Source organism: Sus scrofa, unplaced genomic scaffold (genome assembly GCF_000003025.6).
Source record: "Sus scrofa isolate TJ Tabasco breed Duroc unplaced genomic scaffold, Sscrofa11.1 Contig1206, whole genome shotgun sequence".
Classification (NCBI taxonomy): Eukaryota; Metazoa; Chordata; class Mammalia; order Artiodactyla; family Suidae; genus Sus; species Sus scrofa.
Genome location: NW_018084833.1, coordinates 1,034,178 through 1,055,865, shown reverse-complemented (window position 1 = coordinate 1,055,865; position 21,688 = coordinate 1,034,178). Strand labels below are relative to the sequence as shown.

Below are 21,688 nucleotides of genomic sequence, written 5' to 3'. Positions count from 1 at the left end.
CTGAGCAGCTCACACTGTGGGCTGGAGGCTAAGGCTATAAGGGGCACGTCTGAACAGGGGCAGGGGAACCCCCAGAATGACCACAGGGTCCCCTCCCTCTTCCAGTTGCCACGCGGAGCAGAGAGGGGAAAGCCCGCCCCTCGTGGTCAGCCCCGGCACTGCAGCCTCAGGCAGGGCCAGGAAACGAACTCCACACCTTCCGTTTGGGGTCCTCGAGGCCGTGGTTCCACCAGAGCCCAGGGGGCAAAGGAGCAGGCCCTGCCGGCTCCTGGGGGGTAAGAGGCACCCCAGGGCCTCTCTTCCTCCCCTCTTTCCTCCCACTGTCTGGGGGTCCAGCGCACTCACGAGGCCTCCACCCCCCAAGCAGGGCAATGACTCCACCCACTTCCAAATGAGGACCCCCAGGCGCCGACCAGGAGGGTCAGGTTCCTTCTCCGGGACAAGTGGTCCAGTCTCTGCCACCATCTGCACCCCCCATCCCCAGTCCCCAAGTCCCCAGGCTGCCCCCTCCTCAGAAGGACCTCAGGGGGCAGAAAGCCTTTTCCAAGGACTGAGCAGAGCGGGTCATGGATGGAGAACCGAGGCCAACGGACCCTCTGCAAGCTGTGGGACCCTGGGGTCACCCTGTCTAGGCCCCGTTTACAGAGGAGTGCGCCGAGGCCTCCCCTCCTGTAGCCCCTCCGTACGGGGGCGTTCTAGCTCCCGGGGTCCCGAGGGGCGGATGCAGGGCCCGGACCCCGTCTTCTCCAGGTGGCTCTGGGAATGGCTTTGGCCCGGGCGGCACCCTGGGGACCCCCTGCCATCAGCCTGGCCTCTCATCCTCCCTATGCCCTGGGCAAGGGCATGTTGCTAGGACACCAGATGCCCCTGCCACATGGCCGAGCTGCCCCAACCTCTTGTCACCCCTCTCACCTGCCCTGGTGCACGCCCTCTGATGCTCAGAAGGGCAGTCACAGTGTGTGCGTGTGCGCATGTGTGCATGTGCACGGGCGCGTATGTGTGTGAGTGCACTGCGGCCGTCCCAAGAGGTATGGGGGGTGGGCATGGGTCCTCCAGGATCTGGGGGGCTCTCATCGCGGAGCAAGTCCCGTGGGAGGCAGCCTGGGAGTCTCCCCTCGGACATGCCGTTAAAGGGAGCACGCCCACTCCTGGTGACTCAGCGAGACACGGCCTCGGGGTATGGACCAACCCGGGATTGTGCTGCCATGTCTCCGTCAGACCTCTGAAGAAGTGAAGGTGCCAAGGAGGTTCTCGAGGTGCCCACAAGGCTGAGAGCCCCCAAATTCTGGTCATTAAACCTGGAGAAAGAGGCCTGATACCTAAGGAATTGTGGGCCTGCCCCTGGCCACCTGGAGGTCAGCAGAGTCCAACACAGAAAACCCTCCCCTGTTGTCGTGTGGCTGCGATGGGAGCTTGGCCGCCGCGGGGCGACTTCTCCAGGCAGGAGCCGGGCAGAGGGTGTTGACACCCGGCGTGTGTCCCCTCGTCCTCTTCAGAAGTGCAGAAGTGAGTGAAGAGGTGAAAAGGAAGCCTCTCAGAGGACAGAGCCACAATGACAACACACAGGAGCCATTGGCACCTGTGCTTGGGGACAGCCACCCTGAATCTGCCGCAGAGTTGCAGGGCCGCCCGGCCCCCTTCCGGAAGGGACTCCTCAGGTCCGCGACCACTCTGTCCACCCGGGCGTGTGCGATGCTGGGGGCCCCTGCAGCTGGCAGACCCCGAGACCCCGGCTTCCAGCATCATGCCCTGGATGAGTGCCTCGGGGGGGGCCTGCGACATGAGGCGGGTGAAGACCTTGGAGGTGCAGAAGGGATGTGAGCGGTTGTGGCTGAGAGGGGGGACTGGGCGGCGGCTCAGAGGACAAGGCGAAGGAGCGCTGCACCTGTTCTGAGCCCTTAAAGACGCCTGTTCCTTCCCCAGCCCTGCCCCCACCGCCCGGCCCCCCAGGAGGCCCTGAACCCTCCCCTGCCCCATCTCCTCTCCCCTCTCCAGGGAGGCCCCGCTCCCCCACAACCACCTCAAATCCCATCGCCCCTAGTGTCTGAGCTCAAAGGTCGCTTCCTCCAAGGAGCCCTCCCTGACCCTCCACCCGCCTGGCACGGGTGGGACCTGTGTTGGTTTTGCACTTGCCGCTCAGGGTCCTGGGCCGGCTGCGTGGGTGATGGCGCCAGGGTCCAGCTCTCCTCATAAGAGCGACTGGCAGTGTCTGCCTGTTTTGCTCCCTGTTCTCTGCCCCCCCCACCCACTCCCGCCCCCCACGGCCAGCACGAGGCCCCGCACGTGAATGTTCCTGAGAACGAGGAGAATGTCGGCGAACGCGGGGATCGTGGCAGAGACACGGCAGGGAAGGCACGAGCAGCCCCCACGGGACCGCTGTGGTCTATTTGGCAGGTGAAGGACGGCAGCATCTTTCTGCCGTGGGACCCACAGGACACAGGCTGGCAGAGGGGCCTGGCTCAGCAGCCCCTGCCCAGGCAGCACCCGCCCTGACCCCCATTCCTCAAGGACCTCGGGGCTAGTGCCATGGCCCCGGGCTCCACACCGTCAATGGCCTGGCATCGCCAACCCCTCTCAACAAGTAGTAGGATGTTGAGACCTGCCGTTTGGAACGTGTTCCTGGGGTCTAAGGGGACGGCAAGCTGAGCGCCGGGTCCTGGCTCGCTCTCAGGGCAGGATGGTGTGCGCACAGGAGGCTGCGGAGAGGCGGGAGGCAATGAAGGGGTGGGAGCAGCTCCGAGGGGCCCATGCCCCCCACGCAGGCACCTGCAGCCCTGGCCGAGCCACGCCCAGAGACTGCTCGGCGCGCAGCATCGGTGCTCTGGGTGCCACGAGGAGGTGGGGTGGGTGTGCGTGCGCACATGCCCTCACGGTGGCTTCAGGCCTTTAAAAAGGGCCCCAGTCATCCCTGCCTCTCTGCCCCCCACGGGATGGGTGTGGGGCCAGGGACGGTGCTGTCCCGGCAGCCCGCGCGTCTGGGGCCACGTTTACCGTCTTTGGGGAGGATGGTCAGCGCGTCGCTGAGCTCCAGCACCCTGCACACGTCCGCAAACTTTTTCAGGCTCAGGAAGCTGGACGTGTCCCGTCTGCCTGCGGGCGGAAGCGGGGTCATCACATCGGAGGCCCTGGTCCCGGCCGCGTGAGCCTGCATCCTGACCCCGCGCCGCAACGCAAGGTGCGCCGAGGGGGAGGTGGCCTCTGGTGGGTGACAGGAAGCGGAGGCCGGGGTCAGGGTCACCAGGCAGTGCCCTCGCTGCCCACCCGGTCCCCTTTGGCCACTCTTGGCTGCTGCCCCTCCCACCTGAGCCTCCCCAGCACCCCCTCCCGGCCTCACAGCAGGGCCGCTTGTTGCTCTCCCAGCCCAGAAGTGGGCTCCCGCCCCCCTCCAACCACTGCCAGTCCTGGGCAGAACCCCACCGGGTTTATCACCGCCCCCCCAAACCTCCATCAGCCTGGGAGCCTCTGCATCCGCGTGAACAGCCCGCCCCACTCCCGCCTCCCGCTCTGACCCTACCCTGCAGGGCCCTCTGGTCTCAACCCCGGGGGGGCCACTGCCTCACCCAGGGTCCCACCTCCTCCCAGCCCCACCCCGCCACTCCCACCATCAGCCAGCCCCACCTCCCACCTCACCCTTCCTGCTGCTGCACCCCGCAGGCCGGGCGGGACCCAGGGGCACAGCAGGCTGAGGGCCCAGCACAGCGGTGATAGGAGGCGGGGCCTGGGCAGGTGCTCAGGGTCCTGAGTTTGGGTCCTCACGGCAGAACCCGTGCCCTTAGACGAGGCCGGAGCTGCCCCCATCCCGGGTGAGGACACGCAGGATGGTGGCGGGCAAGCCGGGAAGAGGGTGTCGCCGGGGTCCCCTGGCTGCGCCTGGACCGAGTGGTGAGCGCGGGGGGACGGGCAGAGGCCTCTGTCTCCCCAGCGCCCTCTCGGCCCCGCTCTGCCGGGCTGCAGGCCCCTGGGGCTTCGGCCACTGGACTCACTGAAGAGCAGCAGCGTCTTGGTGGCCCGGCCGGCCCGGCCCAGGCGCAGGTCAACCACGCCAGCGCTGTAGTCCGTGGACAGCACGCGGAAGCCCTCCACGCCCCTTGCTGGACGGAGGAGAAGCACAGAGCCGCCTGACAGCCCCCCGGCGCCCCGCCCCTCCCACCCGCACGGGAGTGGGTGGTCTGGAAGGGCTGCAGGGTCCCCCCCACTCCCAGGCTCAGCTCCCCGGGCACACACCCGCCAGGCAGGCTCTGGGACCACAGCGGCCTGACCGTGTGACCCGGCGTCCAACTCTCAGGCCCTATTCACGGGGAAGGACGGTCGGGGGGCATTGCGGCCGGGGCCCTCCCCAGGGTCGTGGGCTCCCCCCACTCTCCCACGGCCGTACGCACGGGCGTTCCTGAACACCGCCTTCTTGCCATCTCGCCGCAGGATCAGCGAGTGCGCCTGGCACCCCTGGGACCTGGGGGAAGAGCCGTGAGCACGAGGCGAGGGCCCCTGGCGGCTCTTGTCCGGGCCTGGGCTGCGGCTCAGGGGAGATGCTCCAACACCGTTTCTGCGGGCACCTCTCCCCAGGTCAGCTGTTGGCGTTTTAGGGGCAGGAAGTGGCAGACGGCAGGGTTTGGGGACAGGCCTTGTGGGATTCCCCGGCTGACCCGGGGGTCTGGCTTCTCCCCTCCCTGGGCCCAGGGGTCTGCAAAGAAGGTGCTAGGACCCCCGCCCGGCCCTTGTCCACTGACCGGTTAAAGGCAAGGACCACCTTCAGCTGCCCGGGTTTCTGAACCCTCACCACCGAAGCCCCCAGCTTCCTCTTGTCTCGGCCTGGCAGGAACCCCCGGGCCTCGGAGGCAACGGCAAGAATGTACCAGAACCCTGAAAACTGCGGAGAGGGTGCAGGGCATGGGGTGTGGGCCCCTGCACTGGTTCTGCCCCACCCCGGGTCCCCGAGAACCCACAGGCCAGCACAGCCCTGCTGCCACCCCAGGCCGTGGAGGCAGCTGGGATGTGGGCACCACGTGTCAGAGCTTCCTGACCGTGTGGGCTGCGTGGGGGCCCTTCCCTGCCATCTGGCCCCTGCCCCCTGCCCCATCGGGTCTTCCTGAAACCAGCCCACGCTCTGGGCACCAGCCCGGGCTGCTCAGCCTGTGCCCGTGGCCGCCCCCACCAGAACCATCCTCCCAGCCAGTGGCCTCATTATTCCAGAACATGCTGTACTCATTCTGCCCACCTGGCACCTCTGGGCAACCTCAGGCCACACCTGTCTGGGCCCCTCCACCCTGGCCCATGTGGCTCACAGCTTTCAGCTGAGTGTTGAAGCCCCAGCCTCTCCCCAAAAGAAGCCATTGGCTGCTCAGGGAGAGGCCAGTTGTGCAGCCCACTGGGCTGGTAGAAGGCTGTGCCCAAGCCTCCTGCCCACCCATCCAGACTTGGCCACTGCCCGTGGTTTCAGAGATCGCTCTTCCAACCAGCCCTGCCGCCGTGGCCTGAGTGCCCCACTAGGGCCCTGGAGGCCTGAGGCTTACCTTGCTCCAATTGAGGTTGTGGGATGCCCTAGGGAGCTGCTCCTGTGCCTGGGACCCCTCAGCCAGCACCAGCGCCAGGCCCAGCACGGGCAGTAGCCAGCCCGGCCCCATCCTTGCCCTCCTTCCTCAGCCAACTGGACGCTGCACTTAAATCTCCCAGCTGGCCCAACCCAGTCGGGGGTGTCCAGCCAACCTGCAGCCTCGAGCCAGCTTGGTGGGCCAACGGGGGGAAGGGGGCTTTGGCTTTGCCCCGCCCCCCGGGGCACCGAGAGCCAGCCCCACTGCCCTCAGCCCTGGGAGCAGCACGGCCACTGGTGGGCACTGCCAGCCTGGGATGCCTGGAAGATGGGGGTCACTTTGTTCCCCAGGTCACCCCCAGGCCCCTGGGCACCTCATGTTCCCTGGGGCCGGTGCCGTGGGCAGGGAGGCTCCTGGGCCTCAGTCCCACCCCCGACACCCCAGGGGGAGAGGCCAAGGCCAGAAGGTGTCCCTGAGTCACTTCACAGGGGGACGAGCACACGGAAAGCAGGGGCTCCGCGAAGACGGGGCTGCCGGTGCGGGCGCTGGCATTGGGCAATCTTCCCAATGCCCTTAGCAGGTGTGTGCATGCGTGCGTGCGTGCACATGGGCATGTGGATGATGTGTGTGGTGCCCCAGGTGCACCTGACCTGCTGCGAGTGCTAGGCAGCCCCTGGGCCACCCCCGCCCACCTCCCCTGACGGCCTTGAACCTCAGGACACAGGAGGACACACAGGCTCAGGCCCTCTGGGGCTCTACCCCCAAGCCGCAGCCTGGAAAGTCAAGCCCTTATGCCCTGGCACCCCAGCCCAGGGCTTTGCCACACTTCCTCCACAGGGTCTTGCTCCAGCTTAGGCAGACCGGCCTTCCCCCTGCCCAGGGCCCATGGGGACCCCTGTGCGGGGAGCAGCTAGCTCCAGCCCAGCCCCCACCTCCCAGCCAGGGCCTAGGTCTGGGTGACCCCAAATCAGAGGGACTCTGGGGGCATGAGCGGGGCTACTGGCCAGCACCTGGCTCCGCACTCTGCGGCTCAGCCTTCGGAGAGCCCACCCCACCCGCCTCCCCTCCCTGCAGCTCCAGGGGGCCCTTGGGTCTGCTCCTGCCTCAGGGTCCCGCTTGGACTCAGGCGCAAAGCACTGGGACGGGTGTGTGGAATGACTTTATTTGAATCCCAGCGAGAGCCCCTGGGCACGGCCAGCCCAACACCCAGCACCCAGGATGCTGAGCCAGGAGGGCAGCGTCTGGCCGGCCTGCGCTGGTCCCCGGAGCCGCAGCCCTCACTGGAAATCAAGAAAGGCACTGGGGGGACCAGGGCTCACCCTGAGGGGCTCTCCCAGGCCCCCAGCCCCGCACAGCGGTAGAGCCACTAGGGTGGGGGCTCCCAGGGCCCCTTGGCTCCTCCTGCCCCAAGGGCCCAGGGGCTGCTTGGGTGGGCAGCTTACCTGGTGGACCTTGTGTGCACAGGTGACTGGAGGGGAAAGAGAGGTGGCCGTGAGCACAGGGCTCCCTGCCCAGCCGGTGCCCAGGACAGACTGCGGCTGCTGAGCAAGGGGGTCCTGCTGGCCCCTGCACACAGCACCCCCCATGAGACTGGGGAGGCCCCTGCACAGAGCTCCCCCCCCCAGGACTGGGGCAGCCCCTGCAGGCCTGACTTTGGGCAGGGACCCCACCCCGAGGCCTGCCTGACTCCCTGAGGCCAGGCGGGTCCCCAGGTCCAGCAAAAGCCAGCCCAGGGCCCCATGGCCTGTGCCCCCAGCACACAGCGGCATCAGGCACGGTGGTACGCACAGTCCTTCTGCAGCGTGGCCTGCTGCTGTGACAAGAAGCCCAGGTTCTTGCTCCATTTGGAAAAGAGGTTCATGGCCTCCTGGCTGGCCAGCTCCGACCGGCCTGCAGGGCGAGGCACCCCTGAGTCTGGGCCCGGGGCTGGGCGCCAGGGTGGGGCAGGAATCAGAGCGCCGACAGGGACCCTGTGCTCCTCCGACCCCAAGCCCTCCAGGGGCCGAGGCTCCCTCCAGGCAGGGTCCCGCCTCCCACAGGCGCAGGGAGGGGCGGAGGGGCCCCACTTGGTGACATTGTGTGGGAATGAGGCCGCTGGGAGCAAGGAGCTGAGCACAGCCAGTGGGGCCCCTCTGGCCTCGGACCCCTGGGGGACAGAGGCCACTCACTGTACAGCTCCACGGTGTTAAAGGCCTCGTCCCCGAACTCCAGCTGTGTGAACACCACAGCGTAGTCTCTGAAGTTGGTGCCCAGCACCCGGTACTCCAGCACGCCCAGGGCTAGGAGAGGGCAGCAGGGGTCAGGGGGGTGCGTCAGGCTGAGGGCCCCCACGTCCTGTCCCCTGGTCCCTGACCCCCACCTGGCGCCAGCCCTCGGACACTTGCAGTGGCTAATGGACTGCAGCTGAGTCCCAGCTCATCCTGGGTGGCATGCCCTGAGCTGTCTCCACGGGGGCCCAGGACCAGCCCCCCGCCCCCAGCACTGCAGCAGGAGACCTTGGGTCCCAGCTGAGCCTCCAGGCACCAAACCTCTGACAAAATGTGGTCCTTTCACTGCCTGGAGGAGAGCGCCACTGAAGCCGGGGGATGGCGTCGCCCCCTCCCCATCCCTCCTGCCTGCAGGGAGGAGGGCCCAGGGCTGCTGGTGGGAGAACCCGGGCCCCGATGACAGTCAGGGAAATGGAGCCCAGCCCACACGCTGCCCGGATGGACTCCATGGCTGTCACCCGTACAGGGATTCCCGAACACCCATCCAGAATTCTGTTTCAGCAGCTCCACTGTGTGCAGGTGGCATCTGTCCAGCCTGGAAAAGAACATGACCCCTCGTCACCCAGGGTCCAGATGCAGCACGAGAGGTGCCAGGTTCTGCCGCCCAGACGGGGGTCAGCGAGGCTGAAGAGGGGAAGTGCCTCCCCCGTTACCAGGAAGCCCTGCTCAGGACCAAAACGAACCCTTTGGGGAAACCGGCTGCCAGGACTGCGAAGCATAATTCTGCTTCCTCACGTCTGGGAGGCCAGCTCGGCCAGACCGGGTCAGAGGGGCCTCGGAAACGGGGCCGAGCAGTTCCCGTCATGGCTCAGCAGAAAGGAATCCGACTAGAAATGATGAGGTTGCAGGTTCCATCCCTGGCCTCGCTCAGTGGGTTGAGGATCTGGCGTTGCCGTGAGCTGTGGTGTAGGGCACAGACGCGGCTCAGGTCTGGTGCTGCTGTGGCTGTGGCTGGCAGTTGTAGCTTCCATTAGACCCCTGGCCTGGGAACCTCCATATGCCGTGGAAGTGGCCCTAAAAAAAAAAAAAAGACAAAAAAGATGTAAGATTTTTTTGGGCCACGTTGGCAGCAGGTGAGATTACCCGGGTCAGGGGTCACACATGTACCACAGCAGTGACAACGCCAGATCCTTAACCTGCTGAGCCACCACGGAGCTCCTATGATGGTAAATTTTCTTAGGTTTATTTTACCACAATTTTTAAAACTTTGCTAAAACAAGAGAACCTCTGCCCGCGGCTTGCCCAGGGTGCCCGGGGCTCTGTATTCAGATGTGTTATTCCCTCCGCTTTGTTGGGACTCTCCGAGCCTCGTGCTTGGGGGTTGCCCCCCAGGGCATACGTGACCCCGTGCCCTCCCAGCACAGTGGAGCCCCCGCCCTAACCCAGACCTCCTTGGCCTCGCTCGTCCCGAGGCCCAGCCGTGTCTGCCTCTTGGGACCGGTCGGGTCGGCCTCTGCTCAAGCTGGCTCACTGACACCGAGCTGCCTGGCCCAGCATATGTGACGATCTGTTGGGGGGCTCCTTTTCAGAGAGAGCGGCGGCTTTAGACACAACGGCATGGCCCCCTCTTAAGTAGCCGCTCTGGGGGACACGGGCCAAGAAGAGGCGTCTCCCGCTGGCTGGAGTCCCCGGCAAGCTGACCCAGGGCTGCGGTGGTGCCGGCCCGAGTGGAGGAGGTGAGTCCTAGCCAGGGCCCCCGGGAGTCCAGGGACACAGACGCCAGAATCCATGCCGAGGGCAGAGGGCACGAGTGGTTCTGGTGCCCAGCGTGGACCCGCCGGCCTCACCCACCTGTGTCGGGAGGACAGCACCCTCAGATGGTTCTGCGGCGTGAGGCTCACCAGCACCCCCTCGACGCTCCTCACTGCCCTCTCCACCGCGAAGTCCTTCTCGCCCGAGGCCACGGCGAGGATGTACCAGGACCCCAGGAACTGATGGAGGCGGCGCAGGTGAGGAGCCAGTCTCCACAGCCCCGGCCCGTCCTCATCCTCTGGGCGCCCAGGGGCCCACGCGGTCCGGGATGGCCCGGGGGGAGCCCGGCCCCCCGTGACCCACGGGCCCAGGGTGTCTGCTGCACAGGAGGGCCCCTACCAGAGTTCCCGCCGTGGCTCAGTGGTTAACGAATCCGACTGGGAACCATGAGGTTGCAGGTTCGATCCCTGGCCTTGCTCAGTGGGTTAAGGATCTGGCATTGCCGTGAGCTGGGGTGTAGGTCGCAGATGCGGCTCGGATCCCGCATTGCTCTGGCTGTGGTGTAGGCCAGTGGCTACACCTCCGGTTAGACCCCTAGCCAGGGAACCTCCATATGCCACGGGAGTGGCTCAAGTAAAGGCAAAAAGAAGGAAAAAAAAAAGAGGGCCCCTACCTGCTGAGGGTCCAGCCTCCCCAGCCACACTGCCCAGGCCCCGGGCCCTGAGGCCAAAGCCAGAAGGGCGGTCAGCAGCACACTGCCCCGCATCCTCCCCGCGGCCAGCGTCCCCTCCAGGCCCCCGAGGTCACTTATGTGGCTCTGAGCGCACTGCCGTGGGCGGCGCTAACCGCAGGCCCCATCCTGGCCTCTCTCTCCGCAAGGTGGTGAAATTACCCCCAGGCGGGGCGTGTGTCCCCGCGGTCTCCTCCGCGCCCGCCCAGATGCACCGCTGAGTGGGGAGTGGGCCGGGCCGGGGGAGCCCCTTCCATGGGCCACCTTCGTGTGTCTCTGCATCTCTGCATCCCTTCCCCAGGGTGGGTTCGGGCCTGAGCCTCCCGCCCTCAGCCACACCACGTCCTCTGTCCCCAGAGCCCACACCCCTCGCTCAGCTGCCAAAACCCGGCTCTTGAACCCAGGCCGGCAACAGGCCAAGGTCAGGTCTGGGGAGGGCGCAGGAACACGCAGTTCCTCCAGAAGCCTGGTTTTGCATCTTCTGTTTTAATCACTAAGAACACAAAAAAACTCCCCCCAATTTTTCAAAAGCTCCCACCACCCTTTCTGCTCCACTGGCCACAGCCTCCTGCCCCCCACCGCAGCTCGCCCGTGGGATGCCCCGGACGCGTGGGAACACTCTGCGGGCTTGGCTTCCTGTCCTGGGTCACTGTCCCTCCTCGCCTGACAGCAGAGGGCCAGGCGCCCGGCAGGATCTGTCTGAAGCCCCAAAACCCGGGAGGAAGAGTCTGGGAGGATGGTTCCCTGGGGGGCGGGGGGGCAAACCTCACCCCTCAGCCCCCACCCGCTGGGCTTCCAGGGGTTCTGCTGACATAGGCCACGCAGAGCTTGGAAGGTGAGGAAAGGCGAAGCCATTTGTCCTGCGGCCGCCTTCCCAGGAGGGCCCTCTAACCAGCCAGCAGCCCAGCCCTGCGGGACAGGTGACCCAGAGAGCCCATGGGACCCACTTGCTGCTAAACCTGCACCACCTCCTGGCCAGAGAGCCACCGGGCAGAGCTCGGACTGGGATGGCTGGCTGACCACAGCCTCCCAGATGCCTGACGGAAGAACATGACAGCCAAAGACAAAAGCACCGCCCCGGCCTTCATGTTGGCCCCGTCCGTTATTTTTTCAAGTACAATTTCCTGAAAAAACATGAGGGAGCAGCATAAGGAGCAGCAGGATGAACAGACAACAGAAGCAGACCCACGGGTGCTTCCCATGCAGGAATTACACGGCCACTGTAGTCTCCTGGGGCTGAAACAGCAAAACCCACAGACTGGTGGCTTATAAACAACAGACCTGTACTCCCGGAGCTCTGGAGGCTGGATGGCCAAGATGAGGGTGACTGCCTGTGGTGTGGGGACTCTGGGTCCAGAAGGTCCAGGTCCTTCTGCGGCCTCCTCACATATGGGGAAGGGGGGAGGGAGCCCGGGAGCTGCTTTCAGAAGGGCCCCGGTCCCACCACGACCTCATTGCCTCCCGAAGGCCCCGCCCCCAGCCCATCACACCCACGCTTAGGATGTCGCCCCCTTGGTGTCGGGGGTGGGGGGGGACGGGGGCGACACAAACGTTCAGACCACTGCACAGCTGTCAGAATGGCCCTGCTTACTCTGCCTGCTGAGGTACCTTTGAAATTGCATTGTGTTTTCCTAAGATATTATAAACTATAAAAAACGAGACTGTACAAATGTGTAGGAGTTCCCCTTGTGGTTCAGCAGGCTAAGAACCTACACTGTCTCTGTGAAGATTCGGGCTCAATCCCTGGCCTCTCTCAGTGGGTTAAGGATCCGGCATTGTCGTGAGCTGTGGTGTGGGTCGCAGACGCGGCTCGGATCCCGCGTGGCTGTGGCTGTGGTGGAGGCCGGCAGCTGCAGCTCCGGTTCAAACCATAGCCTGGGAACCTCCACATGCCGCAGGTGCGGCCTTAAAAAGAAAAAAAAAGAAAGAATGAATGAAAATAAAGGCATTAAATTCCCAACTCTAAAATCTAGACAAAATTAACCAAAGGAAACACGAGGGAGGAAATAATACTGATAAAAAAAGGAAATAGCAGATGGAGAAGAGAGAACAGCAGATGGAATTAACAAACCAAAATCCTCATCCATGGAAAAGGGAACAGATTTTTTCTGTTAATTTACAGAATTATTAACAGAATCATTAGTGTTATTTTTTTAAGTAACACAATTAACATAAATGAGGAAAAAACACTGGGACCATAAATACTTGAAGTAAGAAATGACCAAAGTGTGTGGGAGCTGGCCTTTGGGACAGAGGGTACTCTGCTGGCGTGCCCATCGTGGCACAGTGGTTAACGACCCTGACTGGCATCCATGGGGACGAGTTCGATGCCTGTCTTCGCTCAGTGGGTTAAGGATCTGGCGTTGCCCTGAGCTGGGGTGGAGGTCGCAGCCTCAGCTCAGATCCCACGTTGCTGTGGCTGTGGTCTGGGCCGGCAGCTATGGCTCTGATTTGACCCCTGGTCTGGGAACTTCCATACGCCACGGCCACAGGTGCGGCCCTAAAAAGACAAAAAAAAATTTTTAATGAAAAAAACAAAACCAGAAAGTGCTCTGCTGACCTCTAAGCAAATAACTTTGAAGTTCTCCAAGAAATGGATGATTTCACAGGAAAATTCAGTTTGCCAAAATTCACCCTACAAAGCAGAGTGATAGACAGACAGACAGATGGAAGGATAGACAGACACATAGATAGATTGATGAGTCAATAGATGAATACATGGAAAGATAGATAGATGAATAGATGGATAATTGAGGGACTGATAAACAGTCCAATCAATTGATTGACTGACTAACTGATTGAATGATTGACTGACAGACTGACTGAATGAATGATTGACTGACTGACTGAATGACTGACTGACTGACTGAATGAATGATTGACTGACTGACTGAATGACTGACTGACTGACTGAATGAATGATTGACTGACTGAATGACTGACTGACTGAATGAATGAATGATTGACTGACTGACTGAATGACTGACTGACTGACTGAATGAATGATTGACTGACTGAATGACTGACTGACTGAATGAATGAATGATTGACTAATGAGTGATTAACTGACTGACTGACTGATTGACTGACTGACTGATTGACTGATTGAATGATTGACTGACTGAATGAATGAATGAATGATTGACCGACTGACTGACTGACTGACTGACTAATTGACTGATTGACTGACTGACTGACTGACTGACGGACTGACTGACGGACTGACTGACTGATTGACTGACTGACTGATTGACGGACTGACTGACTGACGGACTGACTGACTGACTGACTGACTGATTGACTAACGACTGAATGACTGACTGACTGACTGAATGAATGAATGATTGACTAATGACTGACTGACTGACTGACTGCCGGCCGCTCAGCACCCTGACCTCTGACCTCTGACCCCCCAGGCACCTGTTGTTTCTGTACCACCCCCAGTGGGGCACTGTGTTCCAGTGGCCAGAGCAGACGTCCTGGAACCTTCTATCAGGAAGTCCAGCTGAGGCAGACCACCTGTCCAGGACAGGCCTGGGGAAAGCTGCGGGCATTCCCGGGCACGAGTGACCTGCCGGAGCTCAGCCTCGAAACCACACTCCCGGGGTCTTTTGGGACTTTGGGTTTGTAAGGCAGGCCGTCCCCTCAAGGACGGGTGGGCCTCACTCACCCCTGCCGGGCTTTCTCGTGGCCAATGGGGTGGTTCCTCCCTGCTGGCCCCACCCCAACCCCCGGGACCAGGCCGTGGCCTGAGAGTGCAGGAGGCGCCTGGATGCTGAGCAGGGCTGGATGACCTGCTGGGGGCCCGGGGCAGCCATGGCCAGAGGGCCTTGGACCCAGTGCCCATGGATCGGAGTTCGGGGCAGCAGGGAGCCAGGGCAGATGGTGGACAGCCCCTGCTGTGGTCGCCTTTCATTTGAGAGGCAGTAGCGTGGGTGGTATAGCAGTGAGCACAGGTGCTGTGCCCAAGGGGGCATCCTGGGGAAGCCTGGCCTGCAGGCTCTGAGCAGGGCCTGCGGGCGGAAAGGGAGCCTGCAGCCACTCAGCCCCTGGGGGAGCAGGTACAGCCAGGGTGGGGCCCACACAGAGTAAACAAGACCACCCAGAGTCGGGTTGGGGACAGTCACAGCAAACATACGCCAACCCCCCGCCTCGCCCCCCAGGAACGAGTCGGGGGCAGCGGGTTTGGCAGCAGCATTTATTGGGGGCAGGTGCCTCCAGGAGAGGCCAGGTGGGCAGGGCTCCCAGTGTCCTGGCTGGGGGCGGGGCTCCTCTAGATCAGCTCCTGTGACACAGAGGGCAGGGCCTCAGGGCACAGCCCAGCCTCCAAAGGCCCCCGGGTGGGGTGGGGTGGGGGTAGGGGTGGGGTGGGCAGCGGCTGGCCATGGCCAGGAGTGGGTGTCCTGGCTGTGTGGCCAGGCCTCAGTTCCTCTGCCTGCAAAGTGGGGGAAGAGTCCCAACGTCTCGGGGCCGTTGAGACAGAGGGGGCCGTGCAGCTGCGGGGTGAACACCGCAGGGAGCTGGGGAGCCCGAGACGGTGCCCCCAGGGCCTGTGCCTACCTCAGGCCAGCCCCTGGTGGATGCAAGTGGGGCCGAGAGCCAGGCTCCCAGAACCCAACCCCCTGCCCAGCGCTGCCCCCACGCCCCAGCCTCCAGGGTCCCCTTCTGGCAGCTTGGTGTCCCCAGCCTAGAGGCCCAGGATCTGGAGCCAGCCAAGCTCCCGTCAGGCCTTGGGCTGGGGTCTCACCTCCTTCGGAAGCTTGGCACACCTCCCTGCAGGAGGGGTGCCCGGACCCCACCCCAAGCCCGGCTGCTGTGGCCAGAGGAGGAGCCGGCCCAGCCCAGACGGGGGATGGCCTCGACCCCCAGGCAGCCGCTCAGGGCTCAGCCGCTGTCTGCCCTCGGAGCCCAGAGTCCTCTTCCAGGTGTGATGGGAAGGCCAGTGAATGGAGCCTCGGCCCCGGGATGGGAGCAGACACTCACCTCAGCAAGTTCACGCAGGTCACTGCGGACAAGAGAGAATGGTGACCTGGGGAGACGGGCTCGGGCGGCCTGACCCCGCGGCCCGGACACTCACGGTCCTTGAGGAGCAGCTGCACGCTGGCCGTGGACAGCCCGCGCTCCGAGGCCTCCAGGAGGAAGTGGGCCATGACTTTCTCGTTGTGTTCCATGTCCCGGCCTGCCCGGGAGGGGTGCCTTTGGCTGCGGGTGCCTGCGCCGAGGCCAGGGCCACAGACGCGGCTCCCGCCCCCTCCCCGGGCTGGGGGTGCCCCCCGCAGGGCCAGGCAGGGCGGGGCGAGGGCAGGGCCCCCAGGGGCTCACTGTAGAGCTTCAGGACACTGTGGGCTGTCCTTCCTTTTTGGAAGGCGACGTTCACGATGGCGTAGGTCCTGTAGTCCGTGGCCACCACGGTGACGTCTTTGTTTCCTGGGAGACGAAGCCAACACAGGACTCCCAGGCTCTGGGCAGGGGCCTCCCACGGGCCGGGGGTGCTCCCCGCCTTGTAAAGTTCACACGTGCGCGCTGCCCAAGGACCCCCCAGAGGTCCCTGGAGGGACCTCCCTGAGCAGTGGACAGGGAACCCCACTAACCAGGACAAGAAGACTCTCATCCTCCCTGCCAAGGATTTCAGAGAGCAGGTCATAAAGCCCTCAGACATCATGGTGTCCGAGGCCAGGGGTGGGGAGCTGGGCGTGGCGACTGCGGGGCCCCCTGTGGCCTTGGCACAGAGCCTCACACGGAGGCATCTGCCCCGAGGTGCCCAGGAAGCGCCCTGCTGCGGCCAGGCTCCCACGGGAGATGCAGGGTTGACCCCGGGGAGCCTCAGCGCCCAGCGTCTGAGCGAGAGCCACCTGCAGCCAGACAAGGTGTCCCCACGCCATCCAGCCCGCATGGAGAGCACGGCTGCAGGACCCCACCTTGACCTCAGGGCTGAATGGCACTGGGGGTGGGGCGCCTGCCGCTGCGCTCCGCGCTCCTTACCAGGCTCCTTAGGAAACTTGAACTTCCCAGGGGCATCGCCCTTTACGGCCTGTGTCGTCTCCTTCACACAGCGGTTAATGCTGGAAAGAGCAGACACCTGCCAGCGCACTGCCCCCGCACCCCTGCGACCACGGGGGCCCAGCCAGCGGGGCCCCTGCCCAGCCAGGGAGGAGGAGTCCACCCTCAGAGAACGGACTTCTCAGGCAGCGCCCCGAGGGGCCTGAGATGTGTCCCAACGCGTGCATGTCCCAAGGAGGTGGCCAGGCTGCAGGCCTGCAAGCCTGTCCCCACAGCCCAGGTTGCTGGAAAGGGGAGCGACAGGGCCAGTCTGGCCCGCGGGCCCCGGCACCTGGCAGGGAGGGGTCCCGGGCAGCCCTGCCCTGAGGCTGCAGGTCACCTCGGAGAGGAAGAGGCCCAGGGACTGCTGCTCGGCTCCGTGGGCACCTGCTCTGGCCGGGGTCTGGCCCCCAGCCGCCTTCCTGCCAAACCCATGCTCATCTGGCGGGGAGACTGCGCGTCACGGGCGGGACGTGCCCACTCACTGGTCGGACACGGAGGTCAGGGTCAGGTAAGGCCCCTCCCGCTCCACCAGCACAGCCCCCATCTTCTTCAGCTGAGGGGGGGTCTGTGGCTCCAGGTTGGAAGCCAAGGCGATCTCGTACCAGAGGCCTGAAAACTGGGGGGACGTGGAGGGGGGGAGCTGCCCCAGGGGCACCCGCGGGCCACCCCTCCCCACGGACGGGACAGCGCTCCAGGAAACCCCCAGGCCCCGTGCGCTGTGCAGCCGCCAGGATTCCCCAGGCACCCTCCGGCGGTCCCGTCCCCCACGGCAGGTGCCCTGACGTGGCCACCTGGGTGGCGTTGAAGTCCCTCAGGCCCATCTCCTCCGCGCTGGCCACCAGCACCACGAGCAGCCCCAGCAGGCCGGCAAGCGCCTTGCCCCTCATGTTGGCAGGCAGGGGCTGAGCCAGCTCCCGGAGTCACAGGACATGGCCCTCGGAGCCAGCCCCAGCTTATACCCTGCCCCGTGGGCGCCGGCGCCAGCACAGGCTGGCCTCATTAAGCAGGCTGGCAGCTCACAGCCGCCTCCTGGGCTCAGGCCCGAGGGGGCACCACCCACAGTTGTCATCGGAGCAGTCAGTTCTCCTGCCCAGGCCCCAGGGGATAGCTGTGAGGGGTTAGGAGAGGGGAGGGCACCACCCTCCGGGCCCCCGACTCTCAGGAAAGGGCAGCTTCGGGCAGCACTAAGGGAGCATCCAGCCTGGTGCCAGGACCCCACAGCACCCAGGGGCGCAGCAGGAGCCCTGTGCCCAGGCGGCTGGGGGCCCTGTCACACAGCCCACAGCCCCGCTGGGAGCCCCAGGCGGGCTCAGGATGTGGCCGCATGCCCCCGAGGGCCCACCGCTGGGCAGGTGCAGGGCTCCAGTGGGCGGGGCAGCACCAAGGACACAGGTCCCCGCACAATGTGGACCCTGTGCAGCCCAGGCCACCCCGGGCTGCAGGCAGGGAGGGTCCAGGACGTCCCAATTCCCCCAGCCCTGCTGGCTGGATGACTGGTCTAGCCGCTGGGACTCAACGCCCAACGCTGCAGCCTGGGTTCAACCCCCAGTCTGAGAACAGAGATCCCACAGCAAGCTGTGGCCGAAAAAAGAAAAAAAGAAGCCACACAGTCAGTAGGTGGCCAGTCAGCAGTGTCCTGCCGCCAGGACGGCAGCCAAAGGCAGCACCCCCGGGGCACCCTTGCTCTTCAGCGGCCTCCCAGGTGGGGATAGCGTCTCTCAGCCTTACAGGGCAGGGGACATAAGACACTGGCCCAGGGCACCCAGCGGGAGGGCAGCAGCCCCTGGAAGCCCAGCCCCTGTCACTGCCCATGACTCCTCCCCACCTCCAAGGGCCAGCACTGTCCTCAACTCACAGGCAGAGCCAGGGACACGGCCGGGGCGGGGGGCTTCCCAGCACATGGCAGACAGTGTCCAAGGCATGGGCGGGGGGACAGGGGGACAGAGATGGAGACAGACAGACAGAGGGACAGTCAGAGAGGGACACAGAGACAGACGAGAGAGACACAGAGATAGAGTCAGAAAATAACAGAGTCAGACAGAGACAGAGGGACAGAGAGAGAGACAGACAGAGACAGGGGGACAGAGATGGAGACAGAGACAGAGAGATACAGAGACAGGGAGATACAGACGGAGTCAGAGAGGAGCAGAGTCAGACAGAGAACAGAGATAGAGACAGAGGCAGAGACAGAGTCAGAGAGACAGAAGGACAGAGATGGAGACAGAGCTAGGAACAGAGTCAAAGAGAGGTACAGACAGAGACAGAGAGTCGGAGACAGAGACAGAGAAACAGAGAGACAGAGACAGACAGACAGAGACAGAGAGGAGACTGGCGGGCGGGAGGGCTCACACAGAAGGTCCCAGCTCCAAGGAGAGCAGCGCGGGGGGACCCCACCGACGGAGAGGTCTCACTGCCGACGCCGACACACCTACCTCCTCCTGGTGGAGGCTTCAGGGCAGCCAGGCTCACCTTTGTCGACCCCGACCCCCTCACCTCGCCCCCCAGGAACGAGTCGGGGGCAGCGGGTTTGGCAGCAGCGTTTATTGGGGGCAGGTGCCTCCAGGAGAGGCCAGGTGGGCAGGGCTCCCAGTGTCCTGGCTGGGGGCGGGGCTCCGCTAGATCAGCTCCTGTGACACAGAGGGCAGGGCCTCAGGGCACAGCCCAGCCTCCAAAGGCCCCCGGGTGGGGTGGGGTGGGGGTAGGGGTGGGGTGGGCAGCGGCTGGCCGTGGTGTCCTGGCTGTGTGGCCAGGCCTCAGTTCCTCTGCCTGCAAAGTGGGGGAAGAGTCCCAACGTCTCGGGGCCGTTGAGACAGAGGGGGCCGTGCAGCTGAGGGGTGAGCACCGCAGGGAGCTGGGGAGCCCGAGACGGTGCCCCCAGGGCTTGTGCCTGCCTCAGGCCAGCCCCTGGTGGATGCAAATGGGGCTGAGAGCCAGGCGCCCCTCCTGGCAGCTTGGTGTCCCCACCCTGGAGGCCCAGCATCTGGAGCCAGCCAAGCTCCCGTCAGGCCGTGGGCCGGAGTCTCACCTCCTTCAGAAGCTTGGCGCACCTCCCTGCAGGACGGGACAGTGAGAGGGGCGCCAGCACGGGTGCCCTGACCCCATCCTCGGGGCCCCAGCCCCGCCCCCGCCCCAAAGGCCTGGGGCTCACCGTGCCGGGCCACCAGGTACAGCCCCGTGTCTGCCGTCAACTCCCGGAACCTCCAGAAGCCCGGTTCATACTCGCCCTCGAGGCTCCGAGCTGTGGGGACACAGGGGACTGGGCTGGGTGGTCCCCAGGAGGGCAGCCCCCCAGCCCGCACCGGGGGAGCAGCTTACTGAAATACTTGAGCACGTGGAATTCCCTGCCCTGCCAGAGATGGGAGACCCTCAGGATGGCGTATTGCTCGTAGTCAATGTCTATCACGTGGATCTCCCTGCGGCCTGTGGCAGCGAGTGGGAGGGGACAGGCACGGGCAGGCCGGGCACCACCCCTCGGGCTGGCAGACCTTGGAGGCCAGGGTCAGCCGGCCCAGCTCCATTCTCTCCCCACCCAGTGCCCGGCCCTCCCAGGACACTGGGGTCGGGAAGGGGAGGGCTACGGCAGCCCTGGAAGGACGACCAGGTTGTTGGTGGGAGAATGGGAGCCTGGGGCCTGAGGAGGAGCGCACGGAACAGCATGAGGAACAGCAAGGCCAAGCGTAGCTGGCACACAGGGCCGGAGGGTGGTAACTGCAGCGACAAGGAAATGGCTCTTACCAGGAAAAACAAATTTCCCTGACGCATTGACTTCTGAGCTCACTATCTGTTCAGTCTCACAGCTTCCTGAGCTGAAAGCAGCAAATACCCGTGAGGAAAATGCCGTCTGCCTTCCTCGTGCTGGGCACACTCCCGGGCGGGGCGGGGGTGCCTGGCTTCAGGCAGGGCTCTGGCAGCGTGTCTGTCCCCAGGAGATCCCGGACAGGATGGGAGGGCAGAGCTACAGGGTGGTGGGAGGTCGGCAGCGGCTGCAGGGTTCCGCCGCCAAGGGCTCTGTGACCTCCCGAGAGCCACCTATGCCGAGTCCATCTCCCTCTCTTGTCACCTGATGGGGCTTCCTCAAGACTGTGAGCTTTTATTCGAGAGAAGATGCAGCTCGAGGAGCCGGGGGTCTGGTCTCAAGAGGCTGGCCGAGGCGAACGCGGGCAGGGCCGGCCCACGAAGTGACCCAAACGCCCACAACCACATGCTCCCGGGCACCTGGCCACAGGTACCTGACCCCGCGAGGCCCCCCGGGACCCTGGCCCCCTTACCTGTTATACGCAGCCTTCACGGTCAGCTCCCCCTCCCGCGAGGTCAGGAACAAGGCCTCCAGCCTCCTGGGGCTCTTCAGGACCAGGTTTTGGCTGGAGGCCACGCCAACCTCCCGCCAGAATCCCGCGATCTGGAGAAAGGAGCCGGAGCCACGCCCGCCTCGGGCAGCCAGACCACGACCCCATCCCCGCCCCAGGAGGCTGGCCTCCCCACCTCCCCAGGCCCCACAGCAGGGAGCCAGCCGGCCCTGGGAGGTCGGCAGAGGCTGCAGGCTTCAGCCGCCAAGAGGCAAAAGTTGCCAGCCTCCCGAGGGGCCCCATCAGGGGTGTCGGGGTGAGCCCCTCCCCATGCGGGCCTGTGCGCAGCTGGGGCGGGGGGCGGGGGCGCTGCTCTGCGTGCCCACAGAGACCCAGCCTCTGCTGCTGCCTGTCCTGGGGGACAGGACCCTGGGGGAGGTGGTGGCTAGAGCCTGAGAGAAGTGGGCTGGAGAGGGCCAGCCGAATGGGACACCCGCGGATAAGCAGTGGCCAGGAGCCCTGCCCGACGGACGAGGCCCGGCTCTGCCCGGCCACACTGGGGCAGGTGCTCCTGGCTTCGGAAAGGGCCTCCCGGGAGTTCCCTTCATGTCTCAGCGGTTAACGAGCATGACTAGGATCAAAAAGGATGTGGTTCGATCCCTGGCCTCGCTCGGTGGGTTAAGGATCCGGGGTCGCCGTGAGCTGTGCTGTAGGTCGCAGAAGCAGATCGGTCCCCATGTTGCCGTGGCTGTGGTGGAGGCCGGCAGCTGTAGCTCTGATTTGACCCCTAGCCTGGGAACCTCCACGTGCCGCCGGTGCGGCCCTAAAACAGCCAAAAAAAAAAAAAGAAAGAAAGAAAGAAAGAGCCTCCCGGAGCCTAGAACTTCATCTGAAACTCTTAGGAACTGATCATTTGTGCAAGAGAAATGAATCTGTGTCCAGCATCTGTCATCCGCGCTCCTGGCCCCGCAGCCGACACAGACCCCGCAAGGGAGGGAGCCGGGCAAAGAGCATGTGAATGGAAGCCCAAGCCCCCGCAGAGGCCCTGCCCTGGGAAAGCCGCTGCTGGTCCCCACCGCGCATGGATCTGGCTGGTACAGGAGGGACCCCCTCCGGCCCGGGAGCCCCACACCCTGGGGACCC

General features: G+C 64.5%; 3 protein-coding genes across 5 annotated transcripts; all 3 read right to left on the bottom strand.

The window, feature by feature from the left end:
- Nucleotides 1-2,861: 2,861 nt before the first annotated feature.
- On the bottom strand, nucleotides 2,862-5,778 carry LCN10 (lipocalin 10). The gene is made up of 5 exons (XM_013989072.2): nucleotides 5,511-5,778; nucleotides 4,728-4,867; nucleotides 4,297-4,450; nucleotides 3,984-4,143; nucleotides 2,862-3,090 (listed from the first exon to the last, which is right to left on the bottom strand). The coding sequence occupies exons 1-5, from the start codon at nucleotides 5,619-5,621 to the stop codon at nucleotides 2,903-2,905; spliced, it is 753 nt and encodes a 250-aa protein (XP_013844526.2). The 5' UTR covers nucleotides 5,622-5,778; the 3' UTR covers nucleotides 2,862-2,902.
- Nucleotides 5,779-7,296: 1,518 nt separating this feature from the next.
- LCN6 (lipocalin 6) lies at nucleotides 7,297-11,876 on the bottom strand. Its single transcript, XM_021081250.1, has 5 exons — nucleotides 10,161-11,876; nucleotides 9,587-9,726; nucleotides 8,260-8,330; nucleotides 7,697-7,807; nucleotides 7,297-7,418 (listed from the first exon to the last, which is right to left on the bottom strand). Exons 1-5 carry the CDS (start codon nucleotides 10,251-10,253, stop codon nucleotides 7,297-7,299), a joined length of 537 nt encoding a protein of 178 aa, XP_020936909.1. The 5' UTR covers nucleotides 10,254-11,876.
- Nucleotides 11,877-14,401: 2,525 nt separating this feature from the next.
- Nucleotides 14,402-17,225, bottom strand: LCN5 (lipocalin 5). Of its 3 annotated transcripts, XM_003122329.3 has the most exons (7): nucleotides 17,051-17,218; nucleotides 16,742-16,875; nucleotides 16,200-16,279; nucleotides 15,540-15,644; nucleotides 15,295-15,396; nucleotides 15,201-15,222; nucleotides 14,402-14,502 (listed from the first exon to the last, which is right to left on the bottom strand). In XM_003122329.3, exons 1-7 carry the CDS (start codon nucleotides 17,144-17,146, stop codon nucleotides 14,496-14,498), a joined length of 546 nt encoding a protein of 181 aa, XP_003122377.2. In that variant the 5' UTR covers nucleotides 17,147-17,218; the 3' UTR covers nucleotides 14,402-14,495. The 3 variants fall into 3 exon arrangements, with proteins under 3 accessions (XP_003122377.2, XP_020936780.1, XP_020936781.1); XM_021081121.1 differs by having other exon boundaries at nucleotides 15,201-15,396; nucleotides 17,051-17,225; XM_021081122.1 differs by lacking the exon at nucleotides 15,295-15,396 and having other exon boundaries at nucleotides 17,051-17,224.
- Nucleotides 17,226-21,688: the final 4,463 nt, after the last annotated feature.